This window comes from Cyprinodon variegatus, unplaced genomic scaffold, assembly GCF_000732505.1.
Source record: "Cyprinodon variegatus isolate N-32 unplaced genomic scaffold, C_variegatus-1.0 Scaffold703, whole genome shotgun sequence".
Taxonomy (NCBI): domain Eukaryota; kingdom Metazoa; phylum Chordata; class Actinopteri; order Cyprinodontiformes; family Cyprinodontidae; genus Cyprinodon; species Cyprinodon variegatus.
In genome coordinates, this window is record NW_015151156.1 from 392,413 (window position 1) to 418,898 (window position 26,486).

At 36.7% G+C, this 26,486-nt stretch overlaps 1 protein-coding gene across 1 annotated transcript in view; it reads right to left on the minus strand.

The window, feature by feature from the left end:
• Nucleotides 1-3,305: 3,305 nt before the first annotated feature.
• The window catches only part of dbn1 (drebrin 1), a 31,452-nt gene continuing 8,271 nt past the window's right edge, over nucleotides 3,306-26,486 (minus strand). The window contains exons 5-15 of the mRNA XM_015394675.1: nucleotides 22,862-23,005; nucleotides 22,565-22,642; nucleotides 17,371-17,522; nucleotides 16,964-17,021; nucleotides 15,997-16,053; nucleotides 15,638-15,752; nucleotides 13,189-13,317; nucleotides 8,087-8,215; nucleotides 6,409-6,902; nucleotides 6,220-6,319; nucleotides 3,306-6,029 (exon numbers count right to left, since the gene is read on the minus strand). Coding sequence (XP_015250161.1) covers nucleotides 5,974-6,029; nucleotides 6,220-6,319; nucleotides 6,409-6,902; nucleotides 8,087-8,215; nucleotides 13,189-13,317; nucleotides 15,638-15,752; nucleotides 15,997-16,053; nucleotides 16,964-17,021; nucleotides 17,371-17,522; nucleotides 22,565-22,642; nucleotides 22,862-23,005 — 1,512 coding nt within the window. The 3' untranslated portion in view covers nucleotides 3,306-5,973. The remainder of the gene's footprint in view (nucleotides 6,030-6,219; nucleotides 6,320-6,408; nucleotides 6,903-8,086; nucleotides 8,216-13,188; nucleotides 13,318-15,637; nucleotides 15,753-15,996; nucleotides 16,054-16,963; nucleotides 17,022-17,370; nucleotides 17,523-22,564; nucleotides 22,643-22,861; nucleotides 23,006-26,486) is intronic.

Sequence of the window (26,486 nt, forward strand, 5' to 3'; positions counted from 1 at the left end):
ATTCCCTCCACACCATTTATTTTGGATAGATGTTCAAATTTGATCTCATCTGACCACATCTCGTCGTTCCATATTGTTGCTGCATCTACCTAAACGATGGGTGAAAAAAAAAAAAATGGAACCACCCACAACCTTTCAATACTTTTACAGTCATGCCACTTTTCCTTTAACAACAGATTTATGTAGTGCAAAAATATCATTTTTAGATTTTATAGTCCCACATGAGCTGGAAATCTCTAAAGCTTCTCTAAAGTTTCCATTATCTTCTTGGTTGCTGGTCTAACCGATGCTGTCCTTACTAGGTTTTTGCAGGTTTGTAGGGGTGTCATAATTTCAGAAATGGATTTCCCCCCAGCCACTCTTCCATAAAGTCCAGATGTCTGGAAATCATGGTTAAAAGCAGTCCGGTTAGCATATTTTCCAAGACCTTATAGGATCTTAGCAGTTGCTTCAGTGATACCATGATCCTCCTGTTTGACTCTCAGATGAATGCTCTCCTTCTCCTTCCTGTCAGTTTAGATGCACAGCAATATCTTGGAAAGTCTGAAGAGAAAAAGTAGATTTTCATACTTCAACACAGCTAAAGAAGTAGGATTTTTTTCTCCACACCTTTCAGATGTGTTCCTTGCTCTCCATGGGGAAGCTTGCTCAGTAAAGTTCTGTTTGATAACTCTAAAGACTCCACAGATCATGGGGAGTCGTGGCCTAGTGGTTATAAAATTACGCTTGGAATCCAGAGGTTCCACTCTGACTCCCTGAGCAATGACCCTTAACCCCACACTGCTCCCTGGGCGCTGCACAATTGCAGCCCACTGCTCCCCAAGGGGATTGGTTAAAAGCAGTGAATGAATTTTGTTGCTCTGTACTTGTGACAATGTATGACAATAAAAGCTGAAAAAAGACAAACAAAATAAAACAAAACAAAAAGATCTGAAGGACTTATACTGAGATTAAAATACACACAAGTGGACCAGCAAGGTAACATTTGATGGTACTGGGTTAAATTTTATTTAGATGCATCCGACAAGAGTGGTTAGAACAGAATTGCACAAATATTTGGGGAATTTATAGTATATATATATATATATATATATATATATATATATATATATATATACACACACACACACGTAAACCATGTGTCTCTCTTCTCTAATCTACTATTGTCCATTATTCATGTAAATCCAACAATCTACAGTAAGTTTGATGTTTGATGGTATTAATGTAACAAAAAGTTAACCTTTTCAGATAATACTGTTGTAAAGCTCCGTAAACATAACAATAATGAAATCATAATCAATCATTTTCATTTTTAATGGTTTTGTTCAAGTAATGTGTAAATAGCACATTGCGGAAAGTTCTGAGACAATAAAATATCAACTGTTAGATTCAGAAATTCTAAAGGTTATTTATTACATTGTTTGGAGGGAGTAGCTGAAAAGTGCAGCTTTACAACAGCCTTTTATGATATTGTTTTTCTTTTGTTGTTTGTTTGTTTTTTTACCTCTGAGGAACTCACCTCTTGTTAGAGTTCTGCTTGAGTAAGACAAGGGTGACACCTGGTGGTAGAGCATGGACCTACAGCGAGTGTTTTAGTAAAGACCTGTTCTAATGAAAAAATAACTAAAAAATAAAGTCCAAAGCACAAATTACTATGAAGATTGAAGCTTTTTTATATATTTAGTTGTTACTTTAAGATTCCAAAGTGTAACACTCGCCCCTTGAATAAAGTCAAGGTACAGCAAGCATTGATCTGGAGCATTTTAAAAGATTACTAGGAACTCTGACTCCTTGGCTAGAAAATCTCACTAAAACATTAGAAATAGTTTTTAACAAACACTTTGCTTAAAACTTTGCTCTGTTACAAGCTATTACTTACTGGTAAACGTGAATATTAAGCATTAAATCAGATCTACTAAAGGACAGAAAGGCAAAGATGGCAAAGTTTGATACTTTGAGTTAAAATTTTTTACTGTATTTTTCAGTATAAATCAATGTGACTGTATTTTAAAATGAATATTTCTCATCCTGAGCAAGAAGCTTTGAAAAAAAAAAACTGGTTAAGCACTAGCATGGTTATATAAAAGAGACAAAAAAAGGCTCCATGAAGCTGGAAAAAAAAAATTAGACTAGAGCAAGAGTCTGGCTGCAGAACTGCACTGTCAGGACCTAGACCTGCATTGTCTGGAGTCTGGACCCTTCATTGCAGAGCTGCAAAATGGGGTCTCCTGCACTCTCAGGACTGGAAGTTTATTTCCTAAGTTATATTCGAAGCCCTCAGGAATAGCACGCAGCATGTATTTGCTGCTGGAGTTAATGACAGTGTTAACTGAGCATAGGAGCAGTTTAAATTATACAATAAGCAAAAATCCTCATATGGCAGCCAACCTCCATTGTCGTTTAGAAAATGTCTTTTAGACCAAATTCCCTTTTCCATCCAGTGATTTAAATATAGAGACTTATTTATATATAGCACATATCTATTATTCCAGATAGGAGTTTGGTGGGGAGTAAAATTGTGCGTGTACATTAGTTACCAGCGTAACAACACTCTTTTGTGAAAGGAAGCAAGCTTCACTGGGAGTTTATCAACTCTAGCTTTTAATTTAGAAAGGCTTCAAATCAACTTTGTTTTTACTTTGAAAGTATTTGAATAAAATTCTGGTTCTAACAGTGCAGGAGACCTCACAGTGCAGGTCAGCAGACAGGGTTCTAAGTGCAGCTCTGAGTCCTGACAGTGCGGCTCTGCAGCCAGACGCATTTTGACTAGAGAGGAATAATATGTAAGGTTGTTAATAATGAAAAATGTGGTACATTACATTTCCCCAGTCTAGTCTAACCAGAAGTGTATTGCCATTTGTATAAACCTTTAAAAAGCCTGAAGTTCCATGTTATGTACATTTTTTAAAGGTTTGGGGAAATATATTCTTTTAATTACCGTCTTTTTTTTCTTCTTTTTACAAAGGAGACTATAACACTTCCACTAACAGATTATTATTATAGTTGATTAGATTATGTTTAATAGGTCAAAAAAATAGGCATACAATTTGTCAAAAAGTTCTGATAAATATTAATTTCTAACCCTGTAAATTAATTGTTTTTATCAATAGTTATTCAAAATAAAGTATAAAATAAAATTAAAAGTAATTAAGCTAATAAAGCTGTTTCAAAAGATAACGTTCAGAGAGGAGGCTAAATAAACCTGCCTTAGCAGACAGTGCTACAGCCTATACTGTAAGGTGAAAACTCCTCAGCCTCTACAGTTAATGTTCAGGTAATCACACACTCACACAAAACAAAGCTGCTCTTATTGCTTTTTTTATTGTCTACAAGGATTCTCAGCAAACAGACCAACACTTGTGCCAAAATCCAAAAAGGGGACCTGAAAATCAATTCTATCACACATATTAACAGGTTGATTTAAAAAAAAACAAAAAAAAAACGCCAAAGCAAGCCCCACCTCAGCTCCAGTTTCCACAGCAACCAAACAAGTCACTGCTTAGCATCCAAAGGTAACTAAATTACAATTGTGGTTCCTTCATCTTGGCACAAAACAACAGTAGCAGATATGCAGGCGAGGGGCAAAAGAAAATAAAAAAAAGTCATCATTTGAATATATTTAAAGCTGCTTTGAGACCAGATGTCAGGGAAATGTCCAAAATGCATCTTTGTCAACAACAAAGTAAAAGACGGTGGACTAAACCATGAGGTACACCAGAAATAGAGACAGCAGCTAAAAAAACAAGATCCATGTTTTTAGTTCAAGGCTACAATTTCAGATGAAACGATTAAAACAAGCTAGAACCACCAGGAAACTATTTCACTATTCTAAGTTCATTTAATAATAATTTGTTTTTGACTGAACCCTTTAGTCACAGAATTGCCTGGTTTTCAAATCACATTAGCACACAAATGGCAAAATGTGAGAGATTATACTAAAGGAAAAAAAAGGTTTTGTTATGTGGAAACTACATAGAATATGACACCAAACAGAAGAATGAACTCAGCCTCACTTAAAGTATAGTGGAGGATTTTGACGAAATTTTGAAAAGACCCACCATAACCCCGTGCACATGCACAACCCTGTGCCTGCTGATGAGAGGGAACACTTATTAAACATGTGCGAGAGCATGCACCAGCCCATTGTTTTCATCGTGCACGCTCTGTTTAGAGGTTGCTGTTTGCATCGCTAATACAAGCTTACTTTCCAAAAGAAGATTTGTACTTTTTCCACTATATCAGACTCACCATAGGTAGGTAAAAATGGCGACGAGCACGTGGGACGGCCTTACGTAAACTTATCACCAGAATGATTGACAATAAGGAGGACCACTTATTTTGATGATCCACCTGAAAAAAGAACATTCTCCACTATAACTTGGAATTAGCCTTTCTCTCTCTGAACAGTATCTTTCATACCTTTTACTTTTCCTACAAAATTGTCTGTTTCTTATTTAATATTTCTAACAAAAGACACTGAGAAGAGACATCATAACATCTGAGACCACAGGAAGGTTGAACTATAGATTTTTGTTACAGATGTCATAATTTTTAAACAAAAACTGCTTGCTTGAAGCTTGAAATTTAGTTTTTTGTGACATAGAAATATTTGGTGTAATCCTCCTACTTACTGAGAGGAGGAATTTGAAGTAGTGACTTCTAATATAAGTCTTAAATTTCCTATTTCTCTGATCTTACTCAGCAGCTACATTTTTTTTAAACTTTAATCCAACATTAGAGACAGCTTTAATCTTCATAAAACCAACAGAAGGTTGACAAAAACGTAAAAAATAGAATAGATTACTGTAGTTCAAATAATGACTGATTTGAATTTAGAGACAAATCCCGGACATCTGGTCCCATGCAGATTATTATAGAGACAAAAATAACAGAGATTAAGAACAAAATAAAAGGAGAGCGAAAAAAGAAGTTTCTGTCCAGCTGCTTTTATCCCCCCATTTTCAGTCTGAGCGGGACAGCAAGGCCAAACTTTAGTTTGAAAATTAAGAGTTTAAAACCAGGAAAGGTAAGGCATCCCACCCTGGGACAGAAACTATTTTTTTAGTCCTTTGGAGAAACTTCAACATATCAAATTTATTGCATTTCTAAACTCTTTTTAGAAAAAAAAAAATGAAAAAATATCTACAGTATATTTATCTAAAGTGGTGTTTTTGCTTGTGTAAATATATAAGTGGTAGATATTTATAATGAATCTTGATGGTGAGGCTGCAGTTCATCCACAAGGAGGCAGAAGAAGCATAGAATTGCACTAGGACAGAAAAAAGCTGTTTAATATTGAACTCAGTTTTAAAATCATACAAAAGGAGTGAAAAAGGGGAAATTAAGGCGCCACAGACTTGTTTGAAGGACTTTCAGTTCAGATACATCAGAATAAATAACTTTTTCCTCCATGAAGGTGAATTCTAAATACATGATTAACTGAGCTGCAGAGGTGAATATGTTCAGGTATGAAGAGAGGAGAGAAAAGATAAACATGGCAGCTGTTCTGATCCGCTGGATTTGTTTTTTTTTTTGTTTTTTTTCTCAGATGTTATTAAAGCACTACAAACTAACGGTGCGCGCCGCCGGCCGCACGCTCAGCTTCATTGTCTCTAATGCAGCAGTGCGCTACGTGGAACTAACCATGTACACAAACAAAAACCCCTCGATGCCGGCTAAAACATCTGCATAGCGACAAAACAAAAAAAAAAAGAATAAAAAAATTAATCCCAAAATAAATAATCACAGAAACAGATCAGATCTGAGCCTTTTCAACTCAAACGGTGGCTACTGCTTCCTCTAAAAGATTATATTGAAAGAGTTTTAATGCAAGATTTTTGTTATTACTTTTTTTGTTGGTTTGCGATTTTTTTTTTTTAGAAAAAAAGAAAAGAAAAAAAAAAGAAATGTGTTTTCTTCTTGAAGCTCGGTCTCTACTTCCTCCGGGTACAGCGATGATGTCAGAGCAGCGGGTTAGTCGTCGTCTTCGTCGACTACAGGATCCGTGTCCCAGCAGGTGATGTCAATCTCTAAACCAACACAAACAAACGAGGCGGGTTTCATTCTCTACAGAGTAAAACGTTTTAATAGAATAAACTAACTTCCATTCATCCAATCACCATAAATAAACACTAGCTCAGAGTAACACTAACACTTCTGTAAAGTTAGCTATAAACCCGCCCAGTGTAAATGTTGTAAAGAGGAAAAGATTGATCAAACCTGGAGGCTTGTTATAAAACACAGGTGCTGGCTTAGCTGATGACTCCTCTGATTGGCCGAATTCTTCCTCCTGTGATTGGCTGAAGTAGCCCTCACTGGCCTAGAACCAGAGAGGAGGAAACACCAAAGATAATCAAACCAAACCTTAAAAAAACTTTGAAAATCATCAGCAGTTTGAACTCGTCTGACCTGAGTTCCTTCCTTCAGCAGCGTCTCCCCATTGGTCATCAGTAGCTGTACGTCATCTGGATCCTGCCCCGCCCCGGAGGCGTGCTGCAGTGCGTGTTGGTAGCTGAGGGTCATCTGGTCAGACCCCGACACGTCCACCAGACTGGTGGGGTCGTCCTCGGCGCCGGTGCCTGAGCAGAAGCTCCCGTCCATCATCTCATCGAAGCTGAGAAGAGGCTGAGGCCTGCCGCTGCCGGCGGCCATGCTTGGCGCGACATCATCATGAAGAACATCGCTGTCTCCCATCAGGTCCACCAGATTAGACGAGTGGGTGGATGGGATGGGGTCGGTGGCAGGGGCGGAGCTGCTATCCCACAGGTCAACAAGGTTGTCCGTCCCGGAGTCCCACGCAGAAACACCAGAGGGTTCCCGGGCCTGTGGTGCAACACTCTGCACAGGCTTGGTGGGCGCCGACTCCTGGACGGGCCGTTTCTGTTCTTCTTTTGGTACAGAATCTGAAAAAAAAAAGACAAATGTGAAAACAAATTATCTTCGGGTCAGTTTTTTTTTATTTTCACTCTTTTAGTGTGAATAAAACATTTTAAATTTAGGAAACCAAAAGAAATTGGAACTATGAAACATTAATAATTTAGAACACATCCTTCCCTTTGTCTTTTAATGTGGATGAGTAATTTGAATAGAATTAAAATCCTCCTTCTCACACATAAAGCCTTAAATTGTCAAGCTCCATCTTACATCAGAGATATGATTAATCCTTATGTTTCTCACAGAGAACTTTGTTCTTAATCTGCAGGTTTACAACATGTAGCTGTTCCTAGAATTTCTAAAGTAGAATAGGAGGCAGATCTTTTAGTCATCAGGCTCCTCCCCTGTGAAACCAACTACCAGTTTCAGTCCATGAGGCAGACATCCTCTCTACATTTAACGGTAGGCTTAAACCTGTTTGATAAAGCTTATAGAGTGCTTAGGTTATCCTGAGCTATCTCTATAGTAATGCTGCTATAGACTTAGACTGCTGGAGGACATAGGGACTACTTTTCATCATTCTACTCAATTTTCTCCCATTCTGAAGTATTTGTTATTTCAACCTCTTTTATGCTCTCTCTGCTTTTTGTCAAAGCAGCTTAATCTGGTCTTTTCCTTTTTGACTGTGGCACCATCAAGGAGAGAAAATATCAGCTGTGCTGCTGTCATCAACAACTTCGTTTATAGATGCTGGAATCTGGCCTGTTTTTCAGTGTAGTCCTGTTTCTCTTACTCAATGAGTCGATAGCAATCAATTGGTTTTTCCACAGACAAAACTTTGAACCAATATGACTGTGTGATCCTGTTCAAATGTCTCTGCAAAGTAGCTTGAGAAGACATGTGTTGTGAACTGGTGCTATATAAATAAGCTAAATAGAGCTGATTTGTGGAAAAAGCAGAAAAAGCTTTGCTACAGGTTTCCAACAAAAGGAGACACTTGATGGAAGCAGTTAACAGTCAGTGTTAGGCTCTGCTTGTTTTTTGATCGTTCTAGAATTAGCAATGCTAACTTTCTGGTAAGCTTTGCCAAACTGAGTTTCTACCAATGAATAATTTAGCTTCCCACAGGGTTTCCCTGACTATACTACATTGGTTGGAGACTTTATTATGCACCAATATTGTATTATCTGAGCAAGGGGAATGAAATTCTTACCCCACTCTTCCTCTCTGTGGTCTTCCTCCTCCCTGTTAAAGTCTTCTTTAATTGGTGTAGTGACTATTTTAGGGATGGGTGAAACAGCGGCCATGTTTCTGTCTAAGCTCACTTCATCATCATTGTCACCTGCAGGAAAAAAGTGGATAAAAAATGGCAGGAAAACAAAGTTAATTAGATTATATACGACACATAAACAAAAGGTGTTGAACTAACACAGACAATGCCTCCTATACACCTTCACGTATATAAAAAATGAGAAGGATATTATCTTAGGCTGCAATTATCCTTGACATGAGGTATGATGTGGAATGTAAAGCAAATCAACCGATACATAAAACTCACAGATGATAAAAACAGAGCATTTTAAAGATGCCATGATTATTTCCCCTGAAAATTCATACATTTTCAATTCAGGGTTCAAATGAATTTGTTACTGGGATGGTTTAAACACAGAGAACCATCATAAAGGGTTCAGTAGTGCCGCTTTAGAACATTGAGTCAGCCATAAAAGGGGTTTAGCTTCAATTTTTCAACAATTCTTCAACAGTGGGACAAGATGTGATTCAACTTCAATGATAGAGCATCACCAATTTAGGGTAAAGATCTATGGTACTATTTCTTAGCCTCTGAAAAAGATAGTGTTAATCTTTTTTGGGAAAATTGCAGCTTTTGTTGCTTCATTTAGAACAAAATCTAGGCAAGAATCCACAAGTTAAAGGACTCAAAGCTTTGGTGTATATTCCCAGCCATCTGAGAGATGACGATTCTCTATGTGCTAAACCAGAAGACAGCTAATTTCTTCTTATGTTTCATCTCTCATTGTCAGTTCTGAACAAGGCTGGTGTTTTTGAAAAGAAGAGTGAAGGAAGAAATCTCTTTAAGCCTGAAAAACTAAAACTACAGTGACTTTTATTTGCAGTGCAGCCTGTACTCAACTCTCTAGCACTTTTACAGCCCTGTACCTCTTGAGACGCAGAGTCAGAATGGAACCAAATGGACCAGTGATAAAAGGAATTTGATAAACCTTAAAGACGTAGGGAAGCGGCTGTTCCAACTGTTGCATTTCCGAATTCTCCCGAGTGGTGCTCGACTTTACAGTACATGAGTGAACAAAGTGAATGTGATTGGTCGATTATCAAGGGGACGGGATTGTTGTGGTGGAAGGTTCGCAAGCCTTTTGGTTGTGGCCGGTGTCTCGTAAAATTCTAACCAGCTAACCTGTTAGCAACTTAGTGCTAAAAGGTTCCTTATGGGAAATTACATTCGGACCAAGTAGCACTTAGCAACAACACTGTCAAGGAACGCTATGGACAGCGGAAACATGCAAGAGGAGGAGAGTTTTGTGTTTAAGCCTATGATTGGGCCAATGTTTTTATGTTTTTGTTGTGAAAATAAAAGAATAAAAAAAAAAAATAAAAAAAATAATGACTGGCTAATTTGCAGTAAAATATGTATAAAAACAAAACACTTAAGACTCTTTAATCATCTTTACCTTTAATGTTTAAACCTAGCATGAACATATTACTAGATGGAGAATCATCACTGTAACTTATAAGGCTGATAACTATAGTTCAGACTTGAGGATCCCCTTTGGAGAACTGACTTGGTTAGATGAATAACGTAATCATAATCCACTCCACCTTAAAAAAAAGTAATCTGTTTCACCAGCATACCAAGGAACGCACACATTTTAGAGTTTGTACAAATAAGACTTTTCCAGTGATGTGATTGGTAAACTGGATGGAAGCCTAGATGAATAGATACAGATATTGGACAGCACTGACGGCATGAGGAAACACCAGTACATTTCCTGAACTCAGTTTCTTTTTACATGCATATTTTTTTCCAGGCCACTGACATCAACATTACCACAGTACAAACTATCACATTCACATTAAATCCACAGAAATGTATCCACTCATGTCAGATAGACGCTGATGTCTCCTTAAAATAATTTCAACACAAGAAACCTGAAATGTAAGATTATAATAAAATGGCAGAAAATATTCTTTTCCCTTTTTCTATCAAAAACTAATCTCTACAGATCATTCTAATTACCTTCTTTAATTAATTTACCTTTCATAAACACATCTGTTTTCACCTGGCAAATTAGCTGCCATTTTATTAACTACATCATTGTTGGCCACTTCCCATTAGGAGGGAAAATGTTGCAGAACACACAAACACTTAAGTGTGAAAAGTTTAAAGGTAGGTAATGTTTGGTTAATCCACCTTGAGGAACACATTACTATTTGGAAAGTGGTCAACAGAAATGTTCTAGTTATAATAGGTTGGATAAGACACAAAGCTATCAATGCTGTGGTCTTTATGTTGACATTCACAAAAAAACTGGATGAACCTCCAAACAAATCCACCAAGTCCACCGTCAACAAGCTGCAGACAACTAACAAGATGAGTTAAAATAAAGACTCACAGGTCGGTTGGTCGGTCGGGGTAAAAGGCAGCAGCAGGAATGGGTTTTAGAGAGCATGTTAGCAGAAAGGTAAGGCAGTCCGCAATCAGCAGCGCAAAATTAAAACAAAAGAAAATGTTCAGAAAGTGAATCAAAGTTGCAAGAAACATTTATAAAATAACTTCACATTAGACCTGACCACATTAAAAGCATGACGGCGACAGCCACTGGAACACGAAAAAAACACAGAGCTGGAGGTTAATGGCTCTAAAGGACGACTTGCCTTTACCTGGACTGTCCAGTTATAGACGTACTACCTCCCAGTACTTCGTCTGCCGTTATCACACATACAAGCACTAAATACTTTCTAAAGGTTAAAATTCATTATCACATCAAAGCTACTTTAAGGACACATGACTCCTGTTTACAGTAAAAATTCGGCCCCTGTTGTTCAGTCAGAGCAAAGTATTTGTGGCTTTGAAGTGACTGTTAATAATAATCTGTTGTTGGTCCTTTTATTTCTAATCTATAGACCCTCGCCTGTAAAATATTCTAAAAATCCAACTTTAAAATATTTAATTTCTGCAGGATACCATTAACATATTTTGGTGCCATTTGGGCCAAAATAAGCCAATGGAATCATAAAAAATGCTGTTAAACACTAATTTATGCACGCATTAATTCAACTAATCAAAACTGAAATTAGACTTACTGGTAGAAATTAGACAAATGTATAATTTTAGCTCCTAAAATCTAAGACAGCTGCACTATTACCTTAGAGGTCTTGAAAGCTTTATAATAATTTTAGTCATTCTTGAAGAGAAGAAGAAATATTAGTTATCAGTAGTCAAAACAGGATGTGGGTATCTATTTTATCAGAAAATACTTCCTGCATCTAGCCAAGTTAAATGACTTCTAAAAGCAAATATGAATGAAAGTGTGGCTATTTGATGAATAAATTGTGTGGTAATTTATGCTTTACATTGTAATAAAGAGTGATATTCTCCCTAATTAAAAAAATACGACATGTCGACCTGCATCAAATGGCATAGCTGGTGACAAAATCGATCTGTTAGCAGGTCGCAAAAAGCCCCGGGCTCCATTTTGGACACATTGATTTAAATGCCAGGGCTGTCAACTCTCCCCCATTGGGAGTGAGACTCCTGCATCTCAGTGTCTTCACACACTCTCACTCCATATCTTCAATTTTTTAAAATAATGACATTAAAACTCAACTCCACTCCACTTATTTATTTATAAAAATACCATGCCTATAAAAATCCATGGAAGACGTGCCAGGTTTATACCCAGTCCGTATTTTTGCACCACCTATTCATAGTGGTGACAGCAGCAGAGCTGGACATGAGCCAGATAATGAAAAAAGACCAGGATTTTCTTAGCAGTTATTTAGAGGAACTTATCTGAACAAAAATCACTCACTTTGTAAATTAATGAAGATTTGAAGCAAAGCACTTCAGTAAATATGAATAAAATACACAGCAGCTGGCTTGAATTATCAATGTGGAGACTGAGTGTAGATCACATCAAATGGTTTGTTTTCTCTACATCTAGTGCTTTTTTTAGTTCACTTTATCCTTATTTATTTAGCCACCTGATTTACTTCTAGTTTTAGTCCATGTTTTGCTCACAAGATAAATAATTATTGCTCAGTCTAGTTGAATAATCTCCCATTGGATTTTAGGACTAATTAAACCAACACAAATATCTAATGTTTTCAGGTTTGCCTCACAAACCCATAGGATGTATACTAAAGAAAATAATTGCATCAGAGAGGATGTGCAGAACAGCTCAGTTATCATGGATTCATAGAGGAGGAAACAGGGATGTTCTTATCTTATTATTACTTATCTTATTCATTTATCCTTATTTTGGTCCATTAAATGTTTGAAAACTTAATTTCCATCACATCCACCAAAATGAAACATCCACAGAAATGTTGTCTTGTGTCAGGGAGAGTTTTTATAGAATCTACAGTCTCCTAGAAGGTCTGAATTGTAAATTGTAAAAATCTAATAAGATAATGAATTAAGATTTTTCATCCTTAGCCTATTTCCAAATATTAATACACGGTGTAGTTTGCACGGGATTTGATTGCACTGGTTTCTTTATCAGTGCCAGTATTACAGTAATAATAACTCATTTGTTTCCCATTATTTATTTTACTTGAGCTGCATGTAATTATGAATAAACCCAGTTGTGAAATTTTTTGTTTACAGTAGATGCAAGAATTTTAGTCTGACCAATACTTTTACTTCAATTCTCTGAAAATCACCAGAATATAGAAATAATGTATATTGTGGGGAAATGTTCCACATAACTACGGATCACTTATTGTTATTCAGCAACATTTGCTGCGCTTTAAAAAAACTTGACATTTTGCCTCTTAGTTTCAGTTAAATCCTCTGAAAACCTACAACCTATAGCTGTACCGTTCCTCAGAGCCTTTCAATCTAACCCTGACAAACTATAGCCTGTCCAAACTATTTCAAAATCTCACTCCAAGGTGGGTAAAAAGTTTGCAGCCCTGAAATACTGTACGTTTTGGAAGGAAGTGTCACTGTAGCCCCATCCTGGAAGCACGATCCGTACCATCAGCTCATTTGCACATGGAGGAGCTGAGGTTCTTTTTTTTACGTCCTTTTTATATTTCCTGCTCTGTACCTACCGGTTGCAGCGGGGGGCTGCTTCCGTGCATGTGGTGGGGTGCGGAGGGGCGACACGCCCCGGGGAGGAGTAGTTCTACTGGGGCTGCTGGGACTGTGCTGCTGCTTCAAGAAGGGGCTGTCCAAACGGCCTAGTGGTCAGGACGCCATACAGCGACCACACATGGTCCAACACGAGGACGCAGACAACAATACACGGACATAAAGCCACACAACACAACAGACAGGTGTGACGAGACAAAAAGATGGCGGACAGGAAGGAGGAGACGTCACAGGTTTATCAGGGTGTGTTAGAACCCAGCAAGAAGGGAAATTAGAGGAGAAGTTAAAATCAGAAAGATGGTGGAGAAGGAGGTAGGAAAAAAGGAGAAAAAGAAAGAAAAGCAATTAGTGTAATTTGTAAAAAAGCTGACAGCAAGCAGTTAGGCAAAGCAGGAACGTTTGGCCGCTTCTTTAGAGAGATCAGTGTTTAATTCTACATTTTGGTGATCCGAGCCAACAAACCATATCCCCTTTAGTGGAATAAAGCCTTCCCAGCATAGAGAAGAGGCTCCGCAACACTGCAGTTATAGAGAAGCAGAGATTGCTGATGGGTAGAACAGCTGCAAAGCTGGATCTGACTTTGCATCTCTATAAATCAGAATATCACAATGAACATGATTTATTTCTGTAATTCAGTTTACTGTCATTTTAAACAGTGATATATTTCAAATATTTCTTTAAGTTTTTTTTTTCATGTTGGAACCCAATAAACTACATGTTTATTACAATGGATTATAGTAAAGAAAACTCTCCAGATTTAGAATATCAAACTTGATCCATTTAAAAAGATTTATATACAGAAAAAGGTGCATACTAAAAAGCACACCTACAGTAAAGTTCGGTTGAGCCTCAGTTTGAAGTAATCACTGCATCACTGCAGCGTCACATGAAGACGACGTGCAGCTGAAATAATTGAAAAATAACTCACATTTATCTGATCTTAATGGAATCTTTTGGTTTGAGTGAAAAGGCGGGACATAAAGAGCAATAACTATGACAGCTGTTACTATGATTTATTTGTGAGTACAGAAAAAAATACAACACAGCTAAATGTTCGTCTAAAAAGGTGAAAAACACCTAAAAATCATTTTAATAACCTTGGAGGCAGCAACTGCAGCAAATTAGAGCTAAATCAGATGAAAAATATTTGATCAAAAGGTGCTTCTTTCACCTCATAAAAGGGAATCTGGTCTCATAAACGTTGATTTCCGTTCTACGACTCCTGCCAAACTGCTGATTATATTCAGAGTCAATGTAATGACCAAAAGCTGTGTGTCCAAAACTGAGCTTATAAAAGTGAGCCTGACTTTGATCAGCTCAGTTATCTATGCAAACGGCATCACTTGAACATTTTTTATATGTTTTTGGAGAGGTACCATTTTCTAGTTTCCAAGGATACCACCCATGAGGGGCGGAGCAACAACATCAGTCATCCATGGCACCTTTAAAGTGCTGTAAAATCAACATTTATGAAAAACTATTTTAGCGACTTGTTTTAAAAACATAAAAGCCTTTTTTCTTGAGGAATCTAGAAAACATTGGACTATATTTAATCTATTTTTACAAAAGGCTAAAAATGACGGTCGGCCTCATGGTCTAGTACCTGGACAAATCCCCAGTTTAGGATTTCTTAAAACAATACCCTGTGAGTCTGACCCGCATGGTCAGTGATTCTCTGCTGGGAGGTTGTGAAGTTCCTCCAATAAAAAAGACTTCTGCAATCATCTAATTTTGAATAAAACCATTATCTGCTCCCTTGTAGCTAAAAGGTTTTGGGTTCTAATCCCGGCCTGAATCTCTATGTTAGTTTGCATGTTCTCCATGTGCACACGTAAGTTCTTCCCAGGTACTCCAACTTCTTCCCTCAGTCCATACTCATGAGATTCAGGTTATTTGGATTCTCTGACTGTCCTTAGATAAAACCATGTGCATGGTTGTGTGTCTGAGATAGACCAAGGTGTCCCCCCCCCCCTTTATAAACACAGGAGATATGATCCCTGTTGGGACTGAATTACTGAAATAAACTAACATTTGAGTGATATTCTGCCCTCGATGGATATTAAAATCTGCAACGAATGAAAAGCAGAAGCTTTGTTTGCCTCAGCACTTTGTCAGAGGTTTAGAGACAAAAAAAAGTTTCAAAAAAAGTATCAAACTAGGGAATCTGAGAACAAAAAACGTGTAAATCACCCAAACAAACAGCGTTTACTTTTCACCATTTGTGTCCTCGGAGGAGGCAGGCTTTGTGGGGTTTTTATTTATTTTTTCTCCCAAAATGAGAGAAAATCTCTTAAAAACAATTTGAGAAAATCCTGAAGAAGCCTCCATCAAGGCCTCTTTCAATGAATACAAGACGACCTCGCTTTATGGGGGTAAATATATATAAATGAAGGAGCCCAAAATGTCTACCTGTCCTGTGGATGGAGACGGGGGAGGTGTCGACGCTAATGGTCATTGCTCGCTCCTTCTGCTTGAAAAACTCTCGAGGGTTTCCAGATCGCTGGGCGATGATGGCCTTCGCTTCCTGGTAGATTAAACATTAAATAAATAACTTTTTTTTCTTTACAGCCAGGAAAAAAAAAACCTGATGCATAATATTTCCATGGATACAAACAGCCTGCTAATAGTGTTCTATAGAAATCCAAGAGCTTTAAAGTACAGCAGTGAAGTTTGATTGGTTTTTGTTTTTTAGTTGCTTTAACATTTCATCTTCTTTTGATTAGATTTGCTGCTGTAATTTGCGAGCTCATGTTTTTCATCGAACTGACCTCTACCTCAGACTCCTTCTTGTCCAGGTTCAGGTCCTCGATGCTCGGCTCAGACGCCTAAAAAAGGACAAAAGAATCATGCAGATCTATAATCAAAAGTGAAATACAAAGACAAGGACATGTGCACACCACCACCAGTAGAGGGCAGCAGATAGCAAGGATTATTTTTAAGTGAAAAAAAAAACAGAATAATCCATAAAGGCATGAAAAGACAAAAGATTTGCCTCTGAAGCAACTCTTCAATAAATACGTCAGTAACGTATCCATGTTTGGGCAAAATTAATCATGTTTAAGAAACAAAGGAAATTGTTTATAACACAAATACATAAAACTTAATAAGGGTCAAAATAATAATCAGGTTTCAGTAAGAAATGTTTGATTTAAAATAAACAAAAAACAACATAAAAAAGGCAGAGCTCAGTTTGAATATTTACTGTTTATAGAAGCTGTTTGGCAGATTTTCAATGTAAAATTTTCACCAGTACATTTGTTTTTTTTAAATTACTGGTATTATTCTTTCATATGCTTTTTAACTTTTGTTTGAAACACTTTATTAAAAGTTTTTGGTTTATAATTTTTTTCAGAATATCTATCTTATTTTGTTATTGTTTATCTGTTGAGATATCTTCATAAACTGCAACAATCTCATTTTTTTTATCTATTCATACCATTAAAATAAAAGATTCTTACTTGTAAATTGTGATTTGATTCAGATTTGTTTAATGCATATTTACATTTTTCACATTTGTTTAAACAAACATTATACCACTAATTACTCTTTATATTGGATGACAGCAACTTTCAAGCCAAGATCAGACATGGGTTTGACATATTTAACACATCTTTCTATTTGAATGACCGAGACAAGCAGCGTCTGATCACATAGCAAACAAATACAGAAATTGATTTAAGTTATGCTTATAAACCTATGAAATTGTTTGCTTTAGCAGAAGGTTGGAACACTTACTATAGTGGTCTGGTTGCGCAGCCTCTCTCTGGCCTCCTCCTCCTCCTGCATCTTCTTCCTAAAAACACATCAGATAAAAACATATATAAATTAAAATACCTACAGATCGATGTAAAGATGATTCGTAGCTCATTTCTACACAGTTAAATTTGTAAAACATATGTAAAGAAAAGGAAACTCCAAGTAAAAATACATTTTTTGATTCAGACCTTAAATGATGATGTGATGTCATGACTTGTGGGAGATTAGTTCAAACTCCGGATTTTCTTAATTTCTAAAGATTTTCTCAGTGTTTATCAGGAAGGTCTGATTAAATATTCCTTAAATCCCTTTGAAGCAATATTCCCTGATGCAGAGTTTTCTGGTTAGTATCTGTGTTGTATAGAGGATGCTAGCTGGATGCCCACCTGTGCTCCTCGATCTGCCTCTCTCTCTCGCGGTACCTCCTCTCTCGGTTCTCCTGCTCCTGCCTTTCCAGCTCCATGCGCTCCTCTTCGAAGCGCTGACGCTCCTCCATGGCCTTCTTTCGCTCCTCCTCCTTCCTCATCTCCTCTTCACGCTGGAGAGTCAAACAAATAGGTTAAAAAAAACCCTGAATGCTAGATTGAGATCTAGGCTGATTTTTATTTGACGTGGGCGTTTTTTTTAGGCTGCGTTTGGGCTGGAGACAATAGAGCAGATCTGGCAACCCTGCTTACTTGCAGACTGTCAGTTCCATTAACTTCAAACATATGAGCTTCTATTTTTACCCCTTAATGTAAAAACCAATCTATTTGGCATTATGACTGACTGTTGCATTTTGATAAAAGTGAGGCAACATAAGGACAAAAAACTTTCAAGAGCATAAACAAACACAAATGCTTAAAGAGGTAGGAAAATATTAGGTCAAATCTGTATTTCAAATCTCTGCTTCCAGAGTGCAAATGTTTTGGATAAAAAATCAAAATAAATGACCAGTATTATTAATTATTAAAAAAAAAGTTTTCTTTCATATTTATGACTTCAGAGTCTCTCTATGTGTGTCTTGTTCATTTGAAGGGTAAATCTGTTGAACAACCGGCGGCTCGATGGTTTGTTCCGTCATTCTGTATTTCGTCTGAAGATGCCAGCAGCAAAACAGCCAGAATACTCAACAACAAATGAATTTGTTTTTCATCTCTTTTCAACACCAGCTTCACTGGGATTTACAAGAACCATTCTAGGTTCATCAGGCAAAATAAAACTAGAAAATCCTCATCTACATAACCAGCAGCTGGTTTGCTCTACGAGGTTTTTAAATATGAACCTAATTTCCACAATTCTATAATTTTTTTTACGATTTTTCTGAGTTTGTTTTGCACTTTGCAGTATTTAAACATTTTCAGTCTATTCTCCTTCAAAGGTGTGCAATGTTTTTCAATCTATTTAATTGTTTATTAACTTTTTTAGCATGATCACAGCACCTACCACATTTGAACTTTAACCTTTATAATTAAATTTGAGCTGGCTAATTTGAGCATATCAGCTTAACCTAGCAGCTACTGGTGAACACATGGATTTTCTCTTATGCTGCGTTCACACCGGTTGCGTTCTGGGCATCAAAGCCTCTGGATTACGTGCAAAGTCTATGGGTGAAAGCATTGAGGTGTTGAGCGGCACATTTTGCGTGTTCCTGCATCCGAGCTTTAGGGCATCTGAGCGACACCGGAGTTCAGCAAAGTGAACTTTTGCCACTGGACGCCGGAGCGTCAACCAATCAGAGCTGCGCCAGGAGTTTTTTGGGGGAGACAGACACTACTTGGAAGCTGTCATCGTTTCTGCAGATATTCTGCATATGAAAAATAAACAAAAATCTTGTGAGGTCAACTTCAATGGCTAAAAAAAAGCCGGAAGAATGTATTTCTATGTAAAAGGAACAGAGAGCGAGCTCTGATCATTATTGCTGCACTTAAACATTTTTTTTACTATGGTGAAAAGTTTATAAATACCCAAATCAACTTGAAAGGTAAAAACCTGCCGACAAAATATATTTGATTGGATATTCTGATAGTTGTAGTGTTTACATAGCCTGATAAACCAGACTAAATGTGAGATTAAATGTGTAATTTAGTCTGGCCCCGATGAATGAGACATCGGAAGATTGTTGATGAGAACTACACGTTGATTTTCAAACCACTGTCTGTGCCTATTGGCCAAAGCTCTGATCAATGAGCGCAACTGACTGTGATGTAGTAAGCCTTTCAGGAAGCTGGTGAGGGAGTGTAATAAAACAGCCTGTCGGTAAAACGGCGAATACGTCCTTCTTAAAAATGAATGAGCGTAGAGCCTCTTCCTGCTCACGTTTCAATGAAAACCCCAAGTCTAATCTTCCAAAACTGATTCCAAAGCTGAGTCAAACGAGAACTGTTCAATAGTTGTTGCCATTTTCCATTTTTGTGTTTTTTCCAGCGTCGTGCAGCTTTGTTGTCCTGCCATCAAAACCCCGCCCGCTTTGCATCCAAAAATCCAAAACACATCTCTGTGTTGTGATTGGCCCGCCAGTTATAGGGCCTGGGGACTTGATCCAGGCTCATAATCCTGATGAACTGGCTGCACAGAGGATAGCTGGAGGTGGACTTTCTCGCTTAAAAACGTGTTAAAACTATTTATCCAACACATAAAGTAAATAAAGCGAAGCTGCTCTCCTTCTTTAAGCTACAGAACAGAGCAGATAAACAACCAAAGTGCTGACAATCCAGAACATTGAAGCGTCAAAGCAACTTGACCACAGTTTGATTCAGTGTCTGAACCAGCATCCAAGTTTCTGAGTTTGTGCATCTTTGATGCCTATAATGCATTTGGTGTGAACGCAGCATAAGTCACTGGCTTATTCATAAGTTTATCTTTAATTAAAACAGGTTCAGCAGGGAACTTAATACATAGTTAACATATAATTACAATTTTATGCTCTGGTTGTTTAGGCCAATCCTATTAGCTACTCGTAGCTCCTTTGATTTGCTTATCTTTGTATTTACCTACACTGCGGTTAATTTAACTATTTAACAAGATTTAGATCGTTATTTTATCAAATGTAGCACAAAAAACACATTTTTTCAGTCATGTTAACATTTTTAGGTATTTCCATCCTAATATCTTTACCTAAAACTAGTAATAGGCATGTAATTGTTTAATTACAGACCCTAATCCACATTAACTTTCAATAAAATTTGTTTTGCTGTTCAGAAAATACAAACAAAAGCAGTTGATGTAAATTACAATTTACTAAATGGCCTGTTTTTCTAATTATGTAGAGTGGTAATTAGCTCCTGTGCTTAGCTTTTAACCTACTGACAGATTGTTTATTCTGTTACATTACAACTAATTGAGGATTTTATATTCCATTTAGGATCTTGACAGCAAATGTTCAATAAATAAATAATAAATGAATAAAATAACTAACACAAAAGTGATAGTAATTGCTCCGTCTGTTTAGGACACCTTTTTAATTGGCTTTCCATTACATTAACCAACTTAACACCTACTGTTGGAAAACAGTGACTCACTAACTGAGGGAAGTCAACTTATCTCAATAAAAGGGTTCAAAAACAAGCAATGGATCACTTTGCTTGCTCTTCAACGTCCTGTTAGTGGCGACTGTCGTACTGCTTTCTTTATCATCAGCTAAAATACCTCATTTCTCCATTAGCTTTGCTTATCTGGGCCAAAATGGTCTCAGTCAGTGGACTGCAGTTTATGAATAGATTAGCATTTATGGGATACTTCCCAGACTAAGATCAGGCATAAGAATCTTTTTTAATGACCAATGTCTTACTGACTTAAAGTAAAACATGTCTACCGAGTCTGGTCATCATTTACTAATTGGGGCAGTTTACTGTGTATTTGAGATTAAAAGACATATCTCACTAACAGGGGAAAAAATACCTTGCAATCAACTGACAAAGGACTTGATAAGTTAAGTATCCTTTAGTTAAACATGAACTGTACACCAAATCTTCAGGTAACTGCTCTTTGGGAACAACACTGTTTAGGTACATGAAAAGATACTGAAAAAACTGTCATTTTTTTCTTTTATTTTTTTAATATTATCAATTAGGCAAAAAAGGGGGAACATTTCTGACAGAGTGGTTAAAGCGGTCCCACACTGGAAAAAATCAAAATCTAGATAAGTAATTTTTTCTTAAAACAAGTGCATTTGTTCTTGGATTAAGAAAGTAAAAGAAACAACTTGCCAATGGAACAAGACAATTTACACTTAAAATGAGAAAACACAATTGCATTGTTTTATTTCAAGTGCATACTATCTAATTATCTTATCTTAAGAGTAAAAATAATTAACTGGTACAAGAATTCAATTACCTTGGAGTAGTTCTTGACTCTACTTTCACGTTTAAAGGTCACTTAAAAAATCTCTAAAACAATTAAATTCAGTCTTCATATCTTCAGATATATTCATGCCTCAATTAAATTTCAGGAAGCTAGGGTGTTTTTTTTCATGCCATGGTTTTCTCGCACATCGAATATTGTTTTACAGCCCGGTCTCTAACAAATGAAACCGCATTTAAACAAATAAAATCACTATATAAAAAATATTTAAACATAAAAAAAACAGAAAACAAAAAAACACTAAACTGTTTCCTACCATCCTCGCCATAGTCTTGAGACTTACAATCCCCTCAACCTTGAGAATTTTAAATCCTCTAAATTTGCTTGCATGATTTATAAAGTACTCAATGGACTTGCACCACCATCATTAAGGGAATTCATAAAACTGAAATCCTCTTCTGGCAAAGCCACTCAGAAGTACCCTTCAGATGGACCGCCTATGGCCCGACTGTACTTATAGTCAGGCGCTGTAACATCTGCAACAGCATCCCTCTCACTATCAGAACTCAGTTAAAAACCTGGTTACAATTAAATCAACAATGTGCTCATTAGACCTGACCCATCTCCTGGTGCATGACTCAGCTAAATGTCAGGATCGGGTGTTACCTTGTAAATATCTGTACATATTTATGCTAATGTCTGTTTGAACTGTATGACTTTCCCTTGTACGTATGTAGACTCAATTTTTTACATTTTGTATGTTTATTTTATATTCTTTAATAGTTGTTGTTGGCATTACATACCTAGTTAAAAACTAGTTTCACAGCTAGTACTGACACATTTACAGAAATGTTCATTAATGTGTACTGTCACTGACGAACGAATAAATAAATAAATTAAATAAATAACAACCCTAAAGAGCCATTTATATATATATTTTTTAAAGTTCCGTTTTTTTGATAAGCCTAAATGATTCTTAAACCAGTAAAAATTATAAGGCAGAGAACAGAAGCATGGCTCTAAAGATATTACTAATTAAAACAACTTAAAAAAAAAAGAAACAACCTGTAATCAAATGACTGCTGGTTTCAGTGTTAGATTTAAGTCTTCTTGTATGTAAAAAAACAAAAAATTCTATGAAAATTATATAAAATAAAAGCTCAAAATTACTGTAATAAATACCGTAATTTTAATGTAACAAACCATATATATTTGTTTAAATTAAGTATTAAACTCTTTCCCTGTAATTTCTCCTTTGTATTTTCCTCCTCCTCTTCTTGTTTTAGGTGCAGTGTGTACCTTGGCTTGTTCCCAAAACTCCTCTCTATTGATTTTCTTCATCTCCACCTCTGCATTAGTCTTCTGGTACACAGTGCCCTGCAACACAAGTCAAGCACGGATATATTTTTTTAGTTAACCATGTAATCAAGCAAAGTAAATCAACTTTAAATGTCTGTTTTTATCTTTAGCTCTTTATTATATAGAATGAACGCTGCCAACCCCTGCATTTATAGACACTGTTACTGTTTCCTTGCAAATTTGGGAACGGGTGCAGAGTAAGAAAGGAACAAAAATGGCTAAAAGTTTCTTTTTTACCACATCTGTGTGCTCTTCATCTCGGGTTTTCAGGCGACTCAGAACAGGGCTCGCCACCGCCGCTGTCCCGTTGGTGAGCCGTTGCCCGATGGCTGACGGGTCAATGTCTTCCAGGCTGCTGGCATTGACAGTGATCTCCACACCCTGAAAAACAAAGATGAAAGAAGTTGGAAACAGATTAATTTAGTTATTTTTAAATAAACAAGCTGTTGGCTTTAACCATTTTGTTTGTTGTTTTACTCTTTTGTCATTTTCCTCCATATGTTAAAAAATATAAAAACGTTCTGCCTTTTGTAATGGCTATTCTAAATATTTTCTTCACATAATTATGAGCTCAAATGTATAATTTAACAAAGAAGAGTCCCTAGTTTTATTTAATGTAACAATTTCATTTACTTTAAGATAGATTGTTAATTTTTGTCCATTTACTATTAAATTGATTCTTCATCTGAAGGTAAAGCTCACAAAGTAAAGACTGGATTTTATGAAAACAAACAAAAAAAACAAAAACAAAACATGTATTGTTCAAATAAAGTAGGCCTATTCTTAACATAACAGCTACTTATAAGGGCTAAGATAGTAAAGCTGACAATAAAAAAGCTACCCAATTTAAAAGCAACTGAAATAGAAAACCTTTAAAAATACAACTTCACAAATAATGATAGTCAATATAACAGCTTCTACGACTAATGCTAACGCATGTGCAAGAGGCAGCAGAAGCAGCTAGATTACATGCAAAGTAAATGCTTGACGTGTATCAAGGGGCAGCAAAAGGTCCTGTAGCGCGTTTTGAGAAGCAGGAGCAGTGCGTCTGAGCAGCTAAGGCAGCACATCAAGAGATTCTGAGCATCTGACGCACGCAACGAGCTGCTAAAGCAGCAGCTGCTGGAGTTGGAAGGATTTAAGTTTTGCTGCTTGAAGCATCATATCAACCAATCAGAGAAGCTGGGAGCTGGCAGAGAGACAGACACAGCACTGCTGATGCAGATCGCTATGATCGCTCCATTGAAACAGTTTATTAACGCCTAATTTAACTTAAAATGTCAAAATCTGCCAGCAAAATATGTTCGGTTTTGTTATTCTGGTGCCTGCAGTTTGGATTACGTACATGAAAACTGCTAACATCTTCTTCAAGCCGCTACGAACAGCAGCGGAAATTCCCCAAGAATAGAAATTTTTATTCCAAACAAAAAGAAAATTAAACACAATCCACTGGTCTTAATTTCCAAGTTTGAAGGTGTTTTTGAATTCAAAATTTAATCGAGGTTTAGCTCGAACTCAACGCTATTCGCGACATTTTGAATTGAAAAAGTTTCCGGGGTGGGAAGCGAAACTTCTTCAAACTTGGAAACCAAGTCCAGTGGATTGTTTTAAATTTTCTTTTATTGTAATGACTATAACCAGGATGAGTGAGAACCTGTTGAAGGGGATTCCCAGTGACAGCTTACCTTCAGAGTACAGGGGGTCCGAGTGGCGAAATAATACTTGAAGGCAGGATCGTAATCTGGCCCTCAATGGACAAAGGACATTATTTTGAGGACCAGAATGTTCGCATTGTGGACAAAGAAAATAGTTGCTTTGAGAGGGGCGTTATGTTAACAGAGGGGCTGGACTCAGATTTCAGCTCTCAAAAACCTACAATGCAACAATTGAGGATAAGAGCTGCATAAGCCCATCATTTCTCAGGAAAGTTAATTTCTTTTGAAACGGATAGCTACTAAAGATACCACCTACTCAAATTCATGCTAACATCGCTAATAAATGGTACTCAGGCTAACTGCAATTTGGAGTCAAGATAGCTGCTACTTAATTGACAGTTATCAAAGCTAATAGATACTCAGTCCAGCAACTATCAAGTTAAGCTAACAGCTACTAATGCTAACAATTACTTAAGCTAACAAAATGCAAAGTTCATTAATTTACCATGATTAATATGCATAGACTATCACTGCACAATGGGACTACACTTACTATGGGCTATAATGGGGCTGGCATATCCTATCAATAGGTGCGTTCCCATTAACCATCAAATTGTGCAAATTGTAATTACGAAAAACAAATTTCATGGTTTATCTAGGCCTGTTGGCTTAACAACAAAGAATTGCTTGGAAAACTGATGTGAAATAGATTTATGTTTAGCTTGCTCAAAAGTCGAGGTAATTTCAGGTGACACATGCCTGCTTATAACGGTTCCACATAACCCCGAGTCAGTAAAGAGAACATACCTTTGGTCAAATTACTTATGCTGTAAAAACCGTCTGCTTTACAGTTGTCATCTGCAGTGATGCAACCACAGAAAACCTGATAGAGATGTCAGACAACAGCTAGAATGTGTTGTTTTAAATTATCATGGCTGTATCAGAGCTGATGACTGGCAATCAAATTATTCTTGGACTTTTTGGAGCTGCATGAAAGTAATCCAAGCTTCTGCAATGCCCTCTAGAGCGACAGAAATACAATATGGACGTCCCTAAAAGGGCTATTTAAAAACCCTGTTGGTGCGATGAAGTTGGCTCTGTGTGGGAGAGAAAGCTGCCACTTAGAGTAATGACACTCCAGCACACTCTGCTCAGCTGTTAGAAAAAAATATATATAAATAAAACATCACCTCTGCTTTAATCTCCATCTTTTTATGTGCTTTATAAACCCTGAAATACACTCAGCCAGGTGTGCAGGAGCGAAAACACTGCTTTGTATGATTCGCTCCACATCCACACGTCAGCTCTATGCTTTCAGCACCAAGAGATTATTTTAAAAAAGAGATGCAATTTATCACACACACTTGTTCCTCCTCTTTGATCCTCCTACAGGTTTTAATGTGATGAAGCTTTTTTTCCCCCCCCCACTGCCAATGGTTTGATGAAAACATTCAGGTTTTGTCCCACCTAACAGATATTTTGCAAAACCAAAATGTTCTACTTATCTATATAGAACATGTTTGGTGAGCAAAAAAACTCAGATTTTCCAAAGTAAATGTTTCTTTTTAAAAAGTCTTTGTATCATTCTGTGCATTGCCTCTGGCACTAACAAACTCTATGCAGTGACTTTCAAAAGTATTCATATCACTTTAACAGTTTTTTAGCATGTAAACACAAGCTTTAACATATTTTACAGCTATTTTGTTTTAACACAAAGGTGTTAATAAGTGTAATAACTGTAATTGTTAGAATGGAAGATTTTAAAGGAAAGGTAAATTTTTTGATATAGCAAAATTCAGTACAAAGACAATTCAAAGTGCTTTACATGATTTAAACAGTAAATTAGAGGAACAAATAAAAGCAGAATAAAAGCAAGGGAAGATGAAAACCTTGTCAAAACAGGTAGAAAAGCAAATAAAACAATTTCAACTTCAATCTTGATTAACAGTTTAACTTTCACAGTTCTTAACAAATGGGTTTTTAACTTTGCCATAAAAGAACTCAGGCTTTTAGCACTTTTACAGTTATCTGGAAGATTGGTCCAGATAAGCGGAGCATAGGAACTAAATGCTGCTTCTCCATGGTTGATTGACACACTGTCAGCAAATCTGTTATGTATTGAGGTGCTGATCCATTCAGTGATTTATAGCAGAAGCTAGCAGAAGGATTTTCAAGTCCATTTTCTGAGCTACAGAGAGCCTGTGAAA